The sequence below is a fragment of the Anoplolepis gracilipes genome, chromosome 5 (genome assembly GCF_047496725.1).
Source record: "Anoplolepis gracilipes chromosome 5, ASM4749672v1, whole genome shotgun sequence".
Classification (NCBI taxonomy): Eukaryota; Metazoa; Arthropoda; class Insecta; order Hymenoptera; family Formicidae; genus Anoplolepis; species Anoplolepis gracilipes.
The window spans coordinates 13,127,820-13,142,377 of NC_132974.1; the positions used below are offsets into that span (position 1 = coordinate 13,127,820).

General features: G+C 34.5%; 2 protein-coding genes across 2 annotated transcripts; one reads left to right on the plus strand and one right to left on the minus strand.

Moving 5' to 3' along the window:
* Positions 1 to 314: 314 nt before the first annotated feature.
* Tan (C45 family peptidase tan) lies at positions 315 to 6,952 on the plus strand. Its single transcript, XM_072892359.1, has 8 exons — positions 315 to 474; positions 1,367 to 1,546; positions 2,505 to 2,702; positions 3,112 to 3,219; positions 4,350 to 4,566; positions 5,388 to 5,628; positions 6,174 to 6,370; positions 6,714 to 6,952. Exons 2-8 carry the CDS (start codon positions 1,433 to 1,435, stop codon positions 6,842 to 6,844), a joined length of 1,206 nt encoding a protein of 401 aa, XP_072748460.1. The 5' UTR covers positions 315 to 474; positions 1,367 to 1,432; the 3' UTR covers positions 6,845 to 6,952.
* Positions 6,953 to 7,317: 365 nt separating this feature from the next.
* Eef2 (eukaryotic translation elongation factor 2) lies at positions 7,318 to 14,551 on the minus strand. The gene is made up of 14 exons (XM_072892343.1): positions 14,397 to 14,551; positions 12,385 to 12,599; positions 12,102 to 12,295; positions 11,510 to 11,718; positions 11,187 to 11,420; positions 10,984 to 11,097; positions 10,623 to 10,769; positions 10,190 to 10,430; positions 9,822 to 9,989; positions 9,273 to 9,562; positions 8,875 to 9,084; positions 8,600 to 8,782; positions 8,236 to 8,493; positions 7,318 to 7,959 (listed from the first exon to the last, which is right to left on the minus strand). Exons 1-14 carry the CDS (start codon positions 14,397 to 14,399, stop codon positions 7,891 to 7,893), a joined length of 2,535 nt encoding a protein of 844 aa, XP_072748444.1. The 5' UTR covers positions 14,400 to 14,551; the 3' UTR covers positions 7,318 to 7,890.
* Positions 14,552 to 14,558: the final 7 nt, after the last annotated feature.

A 14,558-nucleotide genomic window follows, 5' to 3' on the forward strand; every position in this document is an offset into this window, starting at 1 on the left:
AAAAAAAAAAAAAAAAAACAAATCGGTCGGATCGCGCGTTGACAATGTCGATTAGATAAATGAGCTTCTCTTCTCTTTACCCGGGTGACTATCAGCGGCCTCCCGCCTCCCGGATCTACCTCCGAGAGATCGCTTCAAGGTAACGGGTGCATGCGGTGAAACGTAAATCCTCATCTCTCTCTCTTGTGTGTTTTTTTTTCCACGTGGTGGTCGTGGCTCGACGCGGTCGCGATTACGCGAACGTAAAGCGATGTAACGCGATAAAAGCCAGATAAAAGACACTCGCGAGTCTTCCCGATCGCGAGGCGAGACAGGTCGAGGAATTGTCAGTCGCGCGACGATCGTTAATCGCCGCGAACCGGGTGATAGACGGTCGATTAGAGGGACATCATCATCGGTCCGCGCGATCGGTACCCTCACATCCGCGAAGATACACCTGCAACACTCGATAGAAATCGCAAGTAAATCAGGCAGGTATGTGCACGCGATGGATAGATGATCGCTCTTTGTGAATCTTCCTCTCTCTCTTATGTTTATTATTTTTTCCGCAAATTGTCGCGTCGTGATCAAAACAAAGAAAAAAAAGGCAAATAGGAGTCCACGTGATTATACTTATCAATCCGTTTTGTCTTTTTTTTTCTTTTTTTTTTTTTTTTGCGTGAAAATTGATTATAGAAAATACACGTTCCATTATATCGCTCTTATGTCAAAACCGCGAATGTGCAATTTGTAGTCATGTGTTATTGCAATTTGGAAGTTTAATTTGCTCCGAAAAATCAGGTCCTTGTTTTATTTTTGTAATTTTTTTTTTGTATCAATACTTCAAATTTTCTATCGCTCTCTGATATAGAATCTTTGTTTAAAATTGAGTAAACAATTGAATTAGTGAAAATTCGGGAAATGTGCAAATTTCGTGACATGAGGATAACAATATTATTATTTTTGCACTATCCGTTTCCGAAATGGTTTTCGATTACGTCGATTATGGTATTATTAACTTTTTTCTTCGTTAAACTACGCTTGCGTTAATATAAAGAGAAACTGGATACTATAGAGTGAAATTGAAAACGCCAAAGAGTATTAAAGTAGCCGAGAATACAACATGCTGTTTACCATAGGAATAATTCATGGCGAAATAAATACAACTGTTAGCTTGTCGATGATATATAATTATGTTTAGTTAACATAAATCAGTTAATACAAATATAATTATTTAACGCATTATAATTATTCTATAAGCGATTTTCACAATAAATGACTAATGTGTATATGTCATTTTCCACGCTTCGACTGCTAATTTGAATCGCAACTCTGATTCACTGAATCGCAATCGATTTAGCATTAAAAAAATGTATTATCAATCCAGAGTGGATATTCATCAAGCTAAGAAGAAAGAGAAGAAACGAACATTTTCGTCGTTCAGACTGAAAATATGACGGACGTCGAATCGTGCAAGATCAAGTCGATTTCCAAGGGCATAGGGCGCAGGAACGTCGTTCCTATAATCCATGTTCGAGGAACGCATTACGAGATTGGCTTCGATATCGTAAGAATGAGATTTTTACATAGATCTTGTTTGATCTCTTCAAATTTTTATCGAGCTCGAATTTGTGTAAAACAATTGTCTGATTTCATCGTTTGTGTATATAATGATTATTTTATTTCACTTTTGAATATGCGATAATCATTCGTGTTTCTAATTTTAATGATTATCGCAAATGTCATTTGATGTAATGATTGTATTTTGATTTATTCCGATATTATACGCTATTATTGTCAAGATAATTGAGTCAGCTACTTTGTTTCAATGTATTTGTATCTTTCTAATTAAAAAAAAAAAGGGAAAAGTTTACAGATAATCTTTCTGCGACCGATTGATTATATTTATATCACTTTTTTACTCGTAAATAGCGTAAATGACACATATAAGTCCAATCAGAATAAATAAACTTCGACATATCACGCACGATTGAATAAAAAAGTGTGCATAAGATAATCGGAATCGGGGGCGGAACGAGCGCGGGGTGGGACGCAATAATGCGCGAGTGGAGAGAGAGAAAAAAAGGACGGTGTGACATTCACCCGGATTAAGTTCTCTGCATGCATTATTATACGCGACAGCCGACGTACATATATATATATATATATATATATATATGTATATCATGTTTGATTCTTTCGAGATCGAGGGAATTTATCGCAGCTATTGACCGACAGTTCGGCAATAAAACAAGGAAATTGAAATGAACAGAATCGATCTTCAGTAATAAAATTCTTCTATTTTAAATTATCGCCAGATAATGTTTCATTTCTTCTTCAATGTCAATTTTTAAGGAATTTTTATATAGGAAATTCCGTATGACATTTATTTATTTTTGAGAGAGATGCAAATATAAATTTATATATAAAAAGAGAATTAATCCTTAATTAACGGATATTTATTTTAATCTCTCTAGTTTAATCAAATTTTCTTGTGCGATGTGTCCCTTATTTTTCTGCATCAGGGACGCACTTTTGCCAAGATGATCCAAGATTTCGTGGATATTTATTCACCACTGAACGAAACTTATTTACCGCTGTATGTTACTAAGGAGGGCAAAAATGTTTACGAAGAAACCCTTAGCGCGGTAAAGAAACAGTTCCCGCAATACGTGAGGGAAATCGAGGGAACAGCGGACGGTGCAAATGTACCATTCTATAAGGTATGTCCCTTCCAAAATATATATAAATAAGAAAATTTATACATATAAATATATATAAATAAGAAAAGAGAGAAGTTATATATTTAATAATAAGAAGCCAAATTTTCATTTCGACAGAAAGAATTCGAATCTGACATTTATGAAGAGAAAAAGTATCATTATCCTTATTTACGCTAATTTTATAATTAAGGAATAATTAAAGATTGTAATATGATTTCAGATTTTACAAATTTATTCCTTTTGTTCATCTTAATTATTTCAAACTAAATTTAAAAATTGCGAGATTGTGTCCGAATAATAATAACTATTTAAATACTTTTACTTTTAAAATACAAAAAATTTTGTTATTTGTCTTTGACATACACAAAAGATCAGAAATTTAAACGAATGCGTTACATGATCATTACAGCTGTTTCTGATGCATCTGGATGACATTATTTCGAACGTCACACTTGGAACCCAGGAAAATTCACTTCCAGTCGGCTGTTCGACTATCATATGCAATCAATCAGGATCTGTAAGAGTGATAATAAATCAAAATAGATTAGTGTATCTTATCGGTATAGAATATAGACTCTCAAGGTGAGATACCTGGATCAAACGTGTGTTTTACAATGCTTACATATCAGTAACAACGATATATGACAGGAGATGTGATTGCGACTGATTCTCTTTACATCTTAAATAAAACGCACCGGTGCGAGAAAAATAAAAATGAAATCATGATATCGTTTGAAGATGAAAAAACAATCTTTATAATATAAGACATAATAATTTATGTTATTTACAGAATTAGTTATAATAATTAAAGCAAGAAAATATTTACTATTAATAAAGACATTAAAGAGCTAAACAGACACGCATAAATTAACATATGGAATGCGAATTTTTTATCATGTAAATATTTTTATTATGTACATATTTTATAGCACATTTTATATTTTAATTAAATAGAATATATGTTTACGCTGACCTTTTTAACTTGATAGACGAAAGCAATTTCTACTAAAATTCTCGCGTAATAGAACAACGCGCGCATCGATAAAATTGAAATATGATAATCAATAATTGAAAACCTTATTGTATCTGTGAAGAGAAAAACTCGCGATGGAAAAAAAACGTTTTAATTCTCGCAACTTTATCTGATAAAAATATATGTAAATATGAGTACAGCCGGATGAGTCTCGTCTTCTTTGCAAAACAATAATAATGATATCGGGACACATTATCAATTTCCTTTTCCATAATTCTCCTTCAGATGTCACAATTATTGTCTTGCATAATAAGATATGAAACGACAGACATTATTTTTTATGACCATAAAATGGTATTACTTTATAATAATAGTCGACAAAAGTCGCTAGTATATCTTTGCTTACTATATTATTATATTATATTATTTTTTATTTGATTCATATGCATAATATTACATATATATTATTATATCTTGTTACTTTTATATTATAGTATTAGAATGTGTACTACTATAATAATATAATAATATAATAATATAAAATCTGTTTACATATTATATTATAGTCTATAAAATATTATAGTAAATATAATGTAATATTATTATATATTATTTATTCTCGTTATTCGATTTTATTTTGTTCTCGTGACACGCGCGCTTAACGAAAAGCATAGGAGATTCTTGGTCACAACGAGGACGCCCTCAAGGAGACCTTGAACCACTGGTACCTGGTGAGCGCTCACGTGATAGAAGCCGGCTACCGGGAGGAGAAGTTCACGTCGTTGAGCTATGCTGGTTTCCTGCCGGGTTACACGATGGGTTACAACCATCACGGCCTCGTTTACAGCATCAATACGCTTAGTGCCGCTGTGCTGCGGTCTGGCAAGACTCGTGAGTTTCATCCCTTTGTGAAATTTTAATCTTCTTTTACAATTAAATATTAAAATGATTAAAATTCACACTTGAAAATATAACTTTAATATCGTTTACTTTCTTAGATTTCTTAGTTAGCCTCTTGATTTAATCGTGAATCATAGGAAAGATAACTTGGTTGAAGTAAAAAATTGATTCCCTATCGATCGAAGGAAAACTTCTGATATTTTTTGTTATATAATTTTTTTCTTCTAATATTTTGTATATATAATAAAAAACTAAAGTTTTTATATTTTTAATTTATCTTTTTTCAAAAATCAGTTTAATAAACTAATGATATTTTTACGTCAAGTATGACATGATTTGGATAAATTTCATTTAAATCGATATAACAATTTTTATTATACGTTTTAATCACAAAAAAACCCATTAATTCATTAAAATAACTTTCGAAAAAAATTTAATTAAAAATATAAAACAGCTTTACTTTTTTATTGTATTAAAATATATACATAATACTGACTAAAGTACATTTTTAAAAATTGCAAACTATATTTTTGTTATTTATAATAATTAAAAGTTACATTATTGTAATAGTTAATTGGAATGCGATCTACATTTAAAATACTGGTGCTTAGTCCACATTTATTATCTAAAAAATCAAAAGTAATGAAAAATTAACTTGCAATAATCAAAATATAAATATGTTAAATATCTAGAAAAAAATTTTTTTAAATTTAAAAAACCGTATTTTATGGAAAAAAAATTTTATTTGTTTTTTCTATTTACGTCTGCACTATCCTGTATTAAAAAATCGTACAATTTCGTTTTACACGCAGCACGATACTTTTTGACGCGGGCACTCCTGGGCGTGGAGAACTTTGTGCAGGCGCAGCAGACGCTGAGGAACGAGGGCTTCGGCGCAGCGGAGGGCTTCTCGGTGAACATGACATTCCTCGCGCAGGAGGGCGATCGGATGTTTCACAACGCCGAGGTGGGCCCGGCCGAGGCGGATGCCGCCAGGTCGCAGCTCAACATTCTGACTGTCAGCCCGGGCGAAAACACGTGGCATTGCAACAAGTATACGATTATGACCACATAATTATTGCATTATCGCGTGGATTATGCATATATTGTTTTTTATCATTTTTCTCGGTATCAGAGTTATCTTTCGCTTACATTATTGTCTCACGCAAAATGAGGCTAACCGCATGCAATATTATTACCAATTAGATCAGTCAATTTGACTAATGTTTAATTTGCATTTCTGATTAATTTTTTTTTTTTATTAGAGACAACACTTGGCTCGATCTTGAAAGTCTAACAATCTAATTTCGAAATATATCAAAGTAAAAAGATGATGATTACTCGCTGAATGGAAGTAACAATTATTATATTTAAAATCATAAACATAAATTATTATTGTACATTAAAAGTAAAATAATCACTAATACTGACAGTGGGATGAATCAATTATTTTACACATCTCATTTACAAATGAGACGTTTGCTCAATAGTCAAGAATGCTGAAATAATTAAATGATAAAACATACAGCTTTTCTCATGTATGTACGCCTTCGTATTTCATCATTAAGCAATTAAACAATGCATTTCTATTGTTTCAGGTATCTGCGTCTGAAGGTGACAGAGGTGGAAGGCATGATCATACAGAGCAGCATCAAGAGGATGAAGGCGATTTGCAAGCATCCGCCGGCCGAATGTCGCCAGGATGTGATCGATATACTCAGCGATCAGACAGACGATGAATTTAGAGTCTATCAGGAATTCAACAGAGATGATCGCATCAAGACGATCGCCACCGGTACGTTCTAAATCAGGAAGTTGAGCTTATCTAAAAAGAATCTCTTTCCTGCACCTTTCGATTAAAATTGGTGGTACGATTATATATAATCATTAGATTCCATATTTATTAAAAAAAAAAAATAGAAAGCATCATATATATGAGATAAACGCGCTGGAAAAAATTACGTCATAGTTATTTAGGATTTTCTTATCAACATTCGCTGATTAAAATTCAAGCACGATCCGCGTATCTCTCAGAATTCACGTTGCAAGATCATCTGAAAGACCTGAATACAAATGAGGAAATTCTGCGTCTTACGCATGTGAAATAATTACTATTACTATGGCTTCGTTAATTGTAGGTATCTTCGACTGCATCGAACGAACGTGGTCCATTTACACGGACAAACCGCAGTGCAACGAGCCGATACTGGTAATACCTATGCAGCTTCGAGACTCTGTGGCTTCGCGATACAATAATGTGAAGAAATAATTCCTCTCGCTTCTCATCTCGATCGAATTTCTCGCTTGAATCACAAAAATGTGTATTAAAGTATATACATTCGTATTCGTAAGCTGTAATAAAATTATATATTCTTGACTCGCGATTTATAATAATTACACATGGAAATTCATTCGTTCGTTATTATAGATCCTCCACACATACAACATACATATATATAGCGTTATTTCGTTTTAGATTCGAATAAAAAAAAAGATATGTAGAAACATATTTCTAATCTTTACGTAAATAAAATAAAAAGTAACACAATGTGTAATTCAATTGTGTAAAAAATATTAATGTATGCAGATCTTATTGAATAAATAAAATTTTATACACTATCAATCATCGCACTTCCGGTGCGTCTCAATATTTTTAATTGGAAAAGGAAATTGGCCGTAAATTTTATAAATAATCGTCATTGCGGCACATATTGGGCAAAGGGAATAAAAATATTCGTCGTGTACTATTTTGTAATCTCATCTTTAATTCCTTGATATTTTTTGTAATATGAGTACATTGTTGTGATGATTCTTCCGTTTTAGTAATTTCGGGAACTGTTTGCATCCGATCAATCGTATAATTGTAAAGTCTTCAACATAATCTACTAAATTCCAGTAAAAAAGCAATTTAAACTATTACAGAATCGTTTTCTTTTTTTTTTTTCATCTTTAAACAAGATTGGCGTGAAAAACGCCGTAATATGAGTAACAGTCATAGCGCTTTACCCAATAGCTAAAAAACCATAAGCAACCACCAGTCTAGCGTTGCTTTCCTAATTAAATAAATGTACAAAACATATAGTCCCTTTGCACTTTTACATGCAGATGTATTCTGCATATTATTTTTGTTTCTTTCGTTATATAATTACATTTTATTATCCTTGTTCGTATTTATAGTTGTCTTCCACGGATCATTGCGCAAAATAAAATTTATAATAAACCGATGTTGTAATTGTATACAGCAGCTCCAGCGATTTATTAATCGAATTACAATATTTAAATAGGTATTTAAATATGGTGCGCGCGGATTTGAGGTTACAATTTGTCAAGGTACGCGTTCAAGTCTGGGAGACCTTCCTTCAATCCCTTTCTCTTACGTGTATCCTGCAAAAAGCACAATTTCCATTGTCAATATCTCAATATAATTATAATTGCAATGATTTATATTTGTATTTGTCGATGATCTGATTATTTATTTATTGTTAAATGAATGTACGTTTCCCTATTCAGGCTAACCAGGACTTGTACTGGAAAGCCGAAACTAAAAAACGCTTTCTCTTCCACGAGATTAAAAATGGCAGTGGCAGCGCATGATCACCGCCATCAGTTATGCACGTGGTGAAACACGGGAGAAATGTATACGACGTGAAATGTACTTACTTGCACAACTTGGTATGGTCGAGAAGTGGCTTCCATTGGATCACCCGGCAGGATCTGCCAGTGATCGAACACGCACTGTGGGAATGCCTGACCACCAGTGTTGGAGCGTAGATCCGCGGTGAAGCCAAAGGATTCGTTTACAGGAAGATAAGCTTTAACTACGAACATGGGAGTACCCGCCACCTGTTGTTCCTCGAACACGTGACCTCTTCTACGATTCAGTACACCGTAGATACCACCGACTGCTACTTCCGGACACTATTAAAAAATAATTTGAGATTTAATTGTCTCTTGATAAATTTTCTTACACTTTGATTTGTATAAAATTGATAATGTGCATCATTATCGAAATGATATAATTTACCTGAATTTCACATAAGTAAACGGGTTCCATAATTCGGGGTGAGGCAGTGAGAAGACAGGCATAAAGGCAACGTCTTGTAGTAGGGATAATTTGACCACCACCTCTGTGGATCGCGTCAGCGTGTAACGTCACATCGTGAATGTTAAAACGTACCCCTCTTAAATTCTCTTCCGAAAGAACGCCCTATAATAATATAGAAATAAGTTATAATATTGAACGTTATTCATCACGCGTGCATTACATCCGAAACGAAAAATCCTTCGATAGATCTTTACCTCTTTCGTAGCCCATTGGAATCCAGCTACTACCGAGTCCTTAATTTCATTGAGATACTGTACACCTTTGGTGCAATCGACCAATATATTGGGTCCGCTGCCATCAGGTCCGAAGCACCAGATTTTCCTAGCTTCGGTTACATCATAATCATATTTCTCATTCAAATAACGAGCGCGCACTTTGAAGTCGTCCCGCGGGTTAACATCACCCTGCAAAATATCGAAAGATAAAATTTAGTTTGGGTTTCCTTTTTCTAAGAAAGAAAACTATGTTCACACATTCTCAATCTATCTATTTTCTCAATATCTTTTTCATTCGGTTTTCATATTTCACTTGACTTTATCAGAAATGCTACGTTAATAAAATTCCTAAAAAGAGAAAAAGATGTGAAACTTACGCTGTCAATATCTTCAGCGAGACCGTCCGGCATCGGACAAGCCATCATGAACAATCGATTGTGTTTGTTTGGAGATTTCGAAAGACACATTTGATTTGACTGTTCAGAGATCGTTTCTCTATACGATACGACGGGATCGGATTTCTTAATCGGAATACACGCGTGATCTTCCTCAAGATCTTTCAGACAAATTTCGAGATGCAACTCTCCGGCACCGGCGATGATATGTTCGCCAGATTCCTCGATGATGCACTGCACCATAGGATCGGACTTGGCCAAACGCTTGAGACCTGTAATTTGACATGAGAAATTAAATCATACATTTTCGCAAATAAAAAATATTTCAAAATAAATAAATATTTAACGATATTTTCAATATCGTATCAGATGGAAAAATTCAAATCATGGTCCTTCATAACCCAATGCTCTTGTTAGTCTCATCATGTGAATAAATAGTAGAAGTATAACTTTTAACAAAATATTATAAGATGTTACTAATAATTAAATGTTTATTGATGTTTAAATTGTAAAATTATATAAAAAGCTTACCTTCCACCAATTTTGGCAAATCAGCAGGATTTTTCGGTTCTACTGCGACACGTACGACGGGCGATACCGAGAATTTCATAACTTTCATATTGTGTGCATCCTTAAATGTCGTGATAGTACCAGTCTTGACCAAGAACTGATCAACACCAACAAGACCGCAAATATTACCTACATTATCAAAATAAATTATTAGTCGAGTAATAAAAAAATATAATAAAAAATTCTATTTTTATTTAGTAGAATCAGCTGGCCGTTCTATTTATCGATCATAAGATATCAGAACAGGTCTGTCGAACAATCATCATGTAAATTTTGTATAAAAATAATAAAATGATATTAGAATCAGATATCTTGACTTGATCACTAACCAGAAGGCACATCTTCAATAGCTTCGACATAACGACCCATCATTAGAATGGTACGTTGAATAGCTTTCTCGTATAGATCTTCCTTCTTGCCCGGTTGGAAGTTGGGTCCCATGATACGAGCCTTCATGCCCGTGCACACCTTGCCCGAAAATACTCGGCCAAAAGCGTAGAAACGTCCTTTATCTGATGTCGGTACCATTTTCGAGACGTACATCATCAAAGGTCCGTTCGGATCGCAATTCTAAACAAGAAACGATTTTATTAATAAAATCACAAACTCATCGGCGATTTGATTATTACTTTATATATAATTTTTTTTAAATCAGCATTTCAATTTTCCTTCATTAATTTCAGAACAGGTCTGTGAAATAAATTCATCATATATATGTTTATTTGAAATAAGTTCAGAAAGAATCTAATATATATTACAAACCTTGATACCGATGGCAGCTTCGTCATCAAGTGGTCCTTCGTACAGCATCTCCATACGGTATTTTTGAGCAGTTACAGGAGATGGTAGGTGAATGGCAATCATCTGAAGTAGAGCCTCTCCAGCAGGCAACCACGTTCTCATAACAACCTGAAAATATTATACAACACAATAGTAAAAACATTCCAAACTAAAAAAGAAGATAATACTACAATTATCGAGTATTTTTCAGATGCTATTATCGTCTCATTATAAATCGGAAGAGGTGTCAGAAAGCAATAAAATTATCATCATATTGACATGTATATATGTAATAAGTATATATCCTAAAATATACAAAATTTATTTTCCAAATAAAATTTACCTTTAAAAGAGCTTTTCCATCCTTGTCCTTATCTTCGGGTTTCAGTACAATTCCCAGTTTTTGCAAAAGAGTGTCCGCTTCCTCCTTCTTATAATTCATGATACTATCGAAAACCTACAAATGAATTTAATTTTTGTAACTTTTGTGATATTAAATCATCATAATTGATTTTCGATAACATTGAAGACTAAGATAGTGCTCACCTTATAAATCGGATCTAAAACATACATGCAGAAGGATCGTTTGTTATCGGTCTCTTTCTGTTTGCTCCATTTCTTGGTCTTGGGATTGAAGAAAGACTCGCCCCACAATCTGTTCATAAGTTTCACTACGTCAATCTTGAACTTTTCAGCGTACATCTCAGAGAATTGTTTTAAAGTAAATGCCCAACCGTGGAGACCGGAACCGAAACCTACAGAGCCCTTGCTGGGATCTACCTGTTTTACAAATATATTATATTTAAAGAGGCATTTTGTGTATAATGATAGTTTTCATCCAAAAATGAAAATAAATATATTCCACTTACTCTAACTTCACCCATGGGACCATCATCATCAGAGTACGTCGCAATAATAACGTTAACATTTTCAACAATACGTTGGAAAGTTTGATAGAGATCTTCGCTATCCAGTTGGAGCTCTAACAATGCGCGATCCATTTTGTTCATAAATAAAACAGGCTTGATACGCTCCGCGATCGCTTGGCGTAGTACAGTTTCAGTTTGTACGCAAACACCTAGAAAAAAAACAAATGAATAATTATAATTGCTTTTCTCTCATTTCAGAAGAGAAATTATCATGTTAAAATCTTTATAAAAAAAATGTATTTTTTATGAATGTTCGAAATAATGTTATTATGAGAGTTTAAAGGATTTGTAGCACTTGTGACGTAGCATATTAGTAATGAACATAAAGATAGAGGTTCACTAACAGCGTTTAGACACATTTGCTCTTTACTCTTCTTCCATTGCACTGTCAACACTGTCAATGTATATCGATCAGTTGCAGATGCAAACCAAACGACATACTGTAGAGTAACCCTTGTGTGCTGGAAGACCAATCTGATCGATTGTATCAAAGGAACTTATTTATAGTAGATGAAAAAAGTGAAAAACATACCTGATACACAATCAACGACAACAAGAGCTCCATCAGTGACACGAAGGGCGGCTGTAACCTCGCTTGAAAAATCTACGTGTCCAGGTGAATCAATCAGATTAATTAAAAAGCCCTTCTCATCTTTGTCACGTTGATCGGGATTTGTAATAAAGACTAAATCTTTTTCTTCAAGTTCAAAGAACATGGAAATAGCACTAGAGGGAAAGCAGCGAGTGATAATAATGAACAATATAAGAGCCAGAGATCAATTGACATTATAATAGTACAGAGAAATGCAACTTACGTAGATTTAATAGTGATACAACGCTCTTGTTCATCCTTGCGTGTATCAGTAAACCGGGTTTCACCGGCTTTAGCGCCGGCGATAATGCCGGCCTTAGATACAAGGGAGTCGGTCAGAGTTGACTTTCCATGATCGACATGTGCAATGACAGACATATTTCTGATGTTCTTTTTTTTGTCCATCATGGTACGGATCTCGTCTACTGTAAAGTTCACCTGCAACAATGTATTTTCACAATTAAAGCATATTTTACTTTTATGCAAATACAAGTTACAGATTAATGTAAACTAAAATTTATTCAAATTTATCTCAATATAATGCATATATATATATATATATATATATTGTTATATATATATATATATATATATATATATATATATATCTTCATGCAACTTTATTGCAACATGTTACGACATTTGAAAAATATAGATTATTCCCAAATTATACAAAAAATATTCTTTTTATTGAATATTAAATCATTTAGTTTAATTCTCATATAATATCAAAGTTAAATACTTTTGTAAAACAATTTAATAATTATATATCTAGCAAAATATTTAAGATCCATAATCACTTTTGTATTAATTAAATTTTAAAAAATAATAATAGTAACTTTATAATGTGTATGAATGCAACGGAATGTATATATAATAATATGAGGCTAATAATAAAGTGAAAAAAAAAATATATTTTTAGAAACAAAGTGATAGCATACATTACTTTAAGTCTAACCTAAAAAAAAGAATTCACAAAAACAGAGATAAAGAGATATATTTATGTATAATCACTATATTTTAAATGGTATTGATAAAAATTATTGGCACACTTCAAAAGTAAAAATAAAAATAAAATAATTATACAATTAAACATTTTGATAAAAATACAGCAACAGTTTGGAAAGAGAAAGAATAGATATTAAAAGCAAATTTAAATTAACATTTCATAACAACAATAAATTAAAACATTTCATTGTAAAATAGGAAAAGGCAGTAAAGAATTTCAATTGATATATTTAGATGGAAAAGAAAAATGCTGTTGAAAGAGAAAGAGAGACATGTATAATCAGAATTGAAATAAAGATAAATCGAAATATCAGAACGTGATACCAGAGACAATACATATAAAGAATAGTTTGAGTTAATGAATAGTATTGTATTCCTAGCCTTGATTGACGCACATTATTCCGTGCGTAGATTCGCGATCAGCGTCATCGCCTCAAAGATTTCGAGAGAGAAAGAAAAATTCAAGCACATTGCCACGCGTGTCGACACGAGGCTGCATTGTGACACGTCGACGAGAGAGAGATAAAACATTTCCGCTCGGAACACATCGCGAAGATGGAATTTCGCGGCCGCGTGTCTCCCGTGACATTTCGCTCAGGTATCGTGCGATCCAGGAGTCGGATCCAGGACAGATGTCTCCGAATACGTATAGCGTCCCCGTCTATTTCGCTATCCCGATGGGCGGGAATTTTTTCTCTCACGACGCTCGACACATTTTCCTACGGGCGGACAGAGCCTCGATGAACATCAGGCGAGTACCGCGTGGTCGAGAACTCGAGGGAAGCGTATCACGCTGGCCCGAGCACGTTGCTCGACAGGCACCATGACACGTTGCGGGCGAAACATATTTCCGCTCGGAACACGTCGCGGACGTGATGCCGCTGACGGTGGAAATTTTCCCCCAACTCGAGGATGTTCCCCGCGACGTTTGCCACCCGCGTGGCGCGGCTCGGCGTGTCCGAAAACCCGAGATCTTGAGCGAGATTCGACGCGTGACAAAATTGCGCAATCCTGAGTAATCGTTCACTCTCCGTTCACGCGAGGGAGACGGTAAGATAGACGGACTCTCTTGCGGTTCTCGGCTCTTTTGCGCGAACGAGCTCGAGGTGTGCGAGCAAGGACGGCGAGGGAGACCGCGAACCTGGGGAAAAAAATATTCGCGGTCGCGCGTCTCCGAAGGTCGTGCGATCGCGATCGCGGCAGCGGCATCGCAACGCGGTTACGTACCATCTTGGATGTTGTCCGATTGTCGACGGCCTGGTTCGAAATATACGTGCACCAACAATGGCGAACTCCCTCGGAAAGAACTGGCTATCCGCCGTGCACCCCAACGCCGCCTCTTATGAGTGGCGAAAGCGCCGCGGTGCGGCGGCGTGCGGCTCCTCGTCG

Coding starts and splice junctions, on each gene's coding strand:
- Tan (XM_072892359.1), top strand. CDS start 1,433: ATGACGGACGTCGAATCGTGCAAGATCAAGTCGATTTCCAAGGGCATA. Junction 5,629..6,173: donor AACACGTGGCATTGCAACAA/GTATACGATTAT, acceptor CTATTGTTTCAG/GTATCTGCGTCTGAAGGTGA. Junction 6,371..6,713: donor CATCAAGACGATCGCCACCG/GTACGTTCTAAA, acceptor CGTTAATTGTAG/GTATCTTCGACTGCATCGAA.
- Eef2 (XM_072892343.1), bottom strand. Junction 11,719..12,101: donor TGTCGTTGATTGTGTATCAG/GTATGTTTTTCA, acceptor TTTTTTTTCTAG/GTGTTTGCGTACAAACTGAA. Junction 9,085..9,272: donor TCGCTGAAGATATTGACAGC/GTAAGTTTCACA, acceptor GATATTTTGCAG/GGTGATGTTAACCCGCGGGA.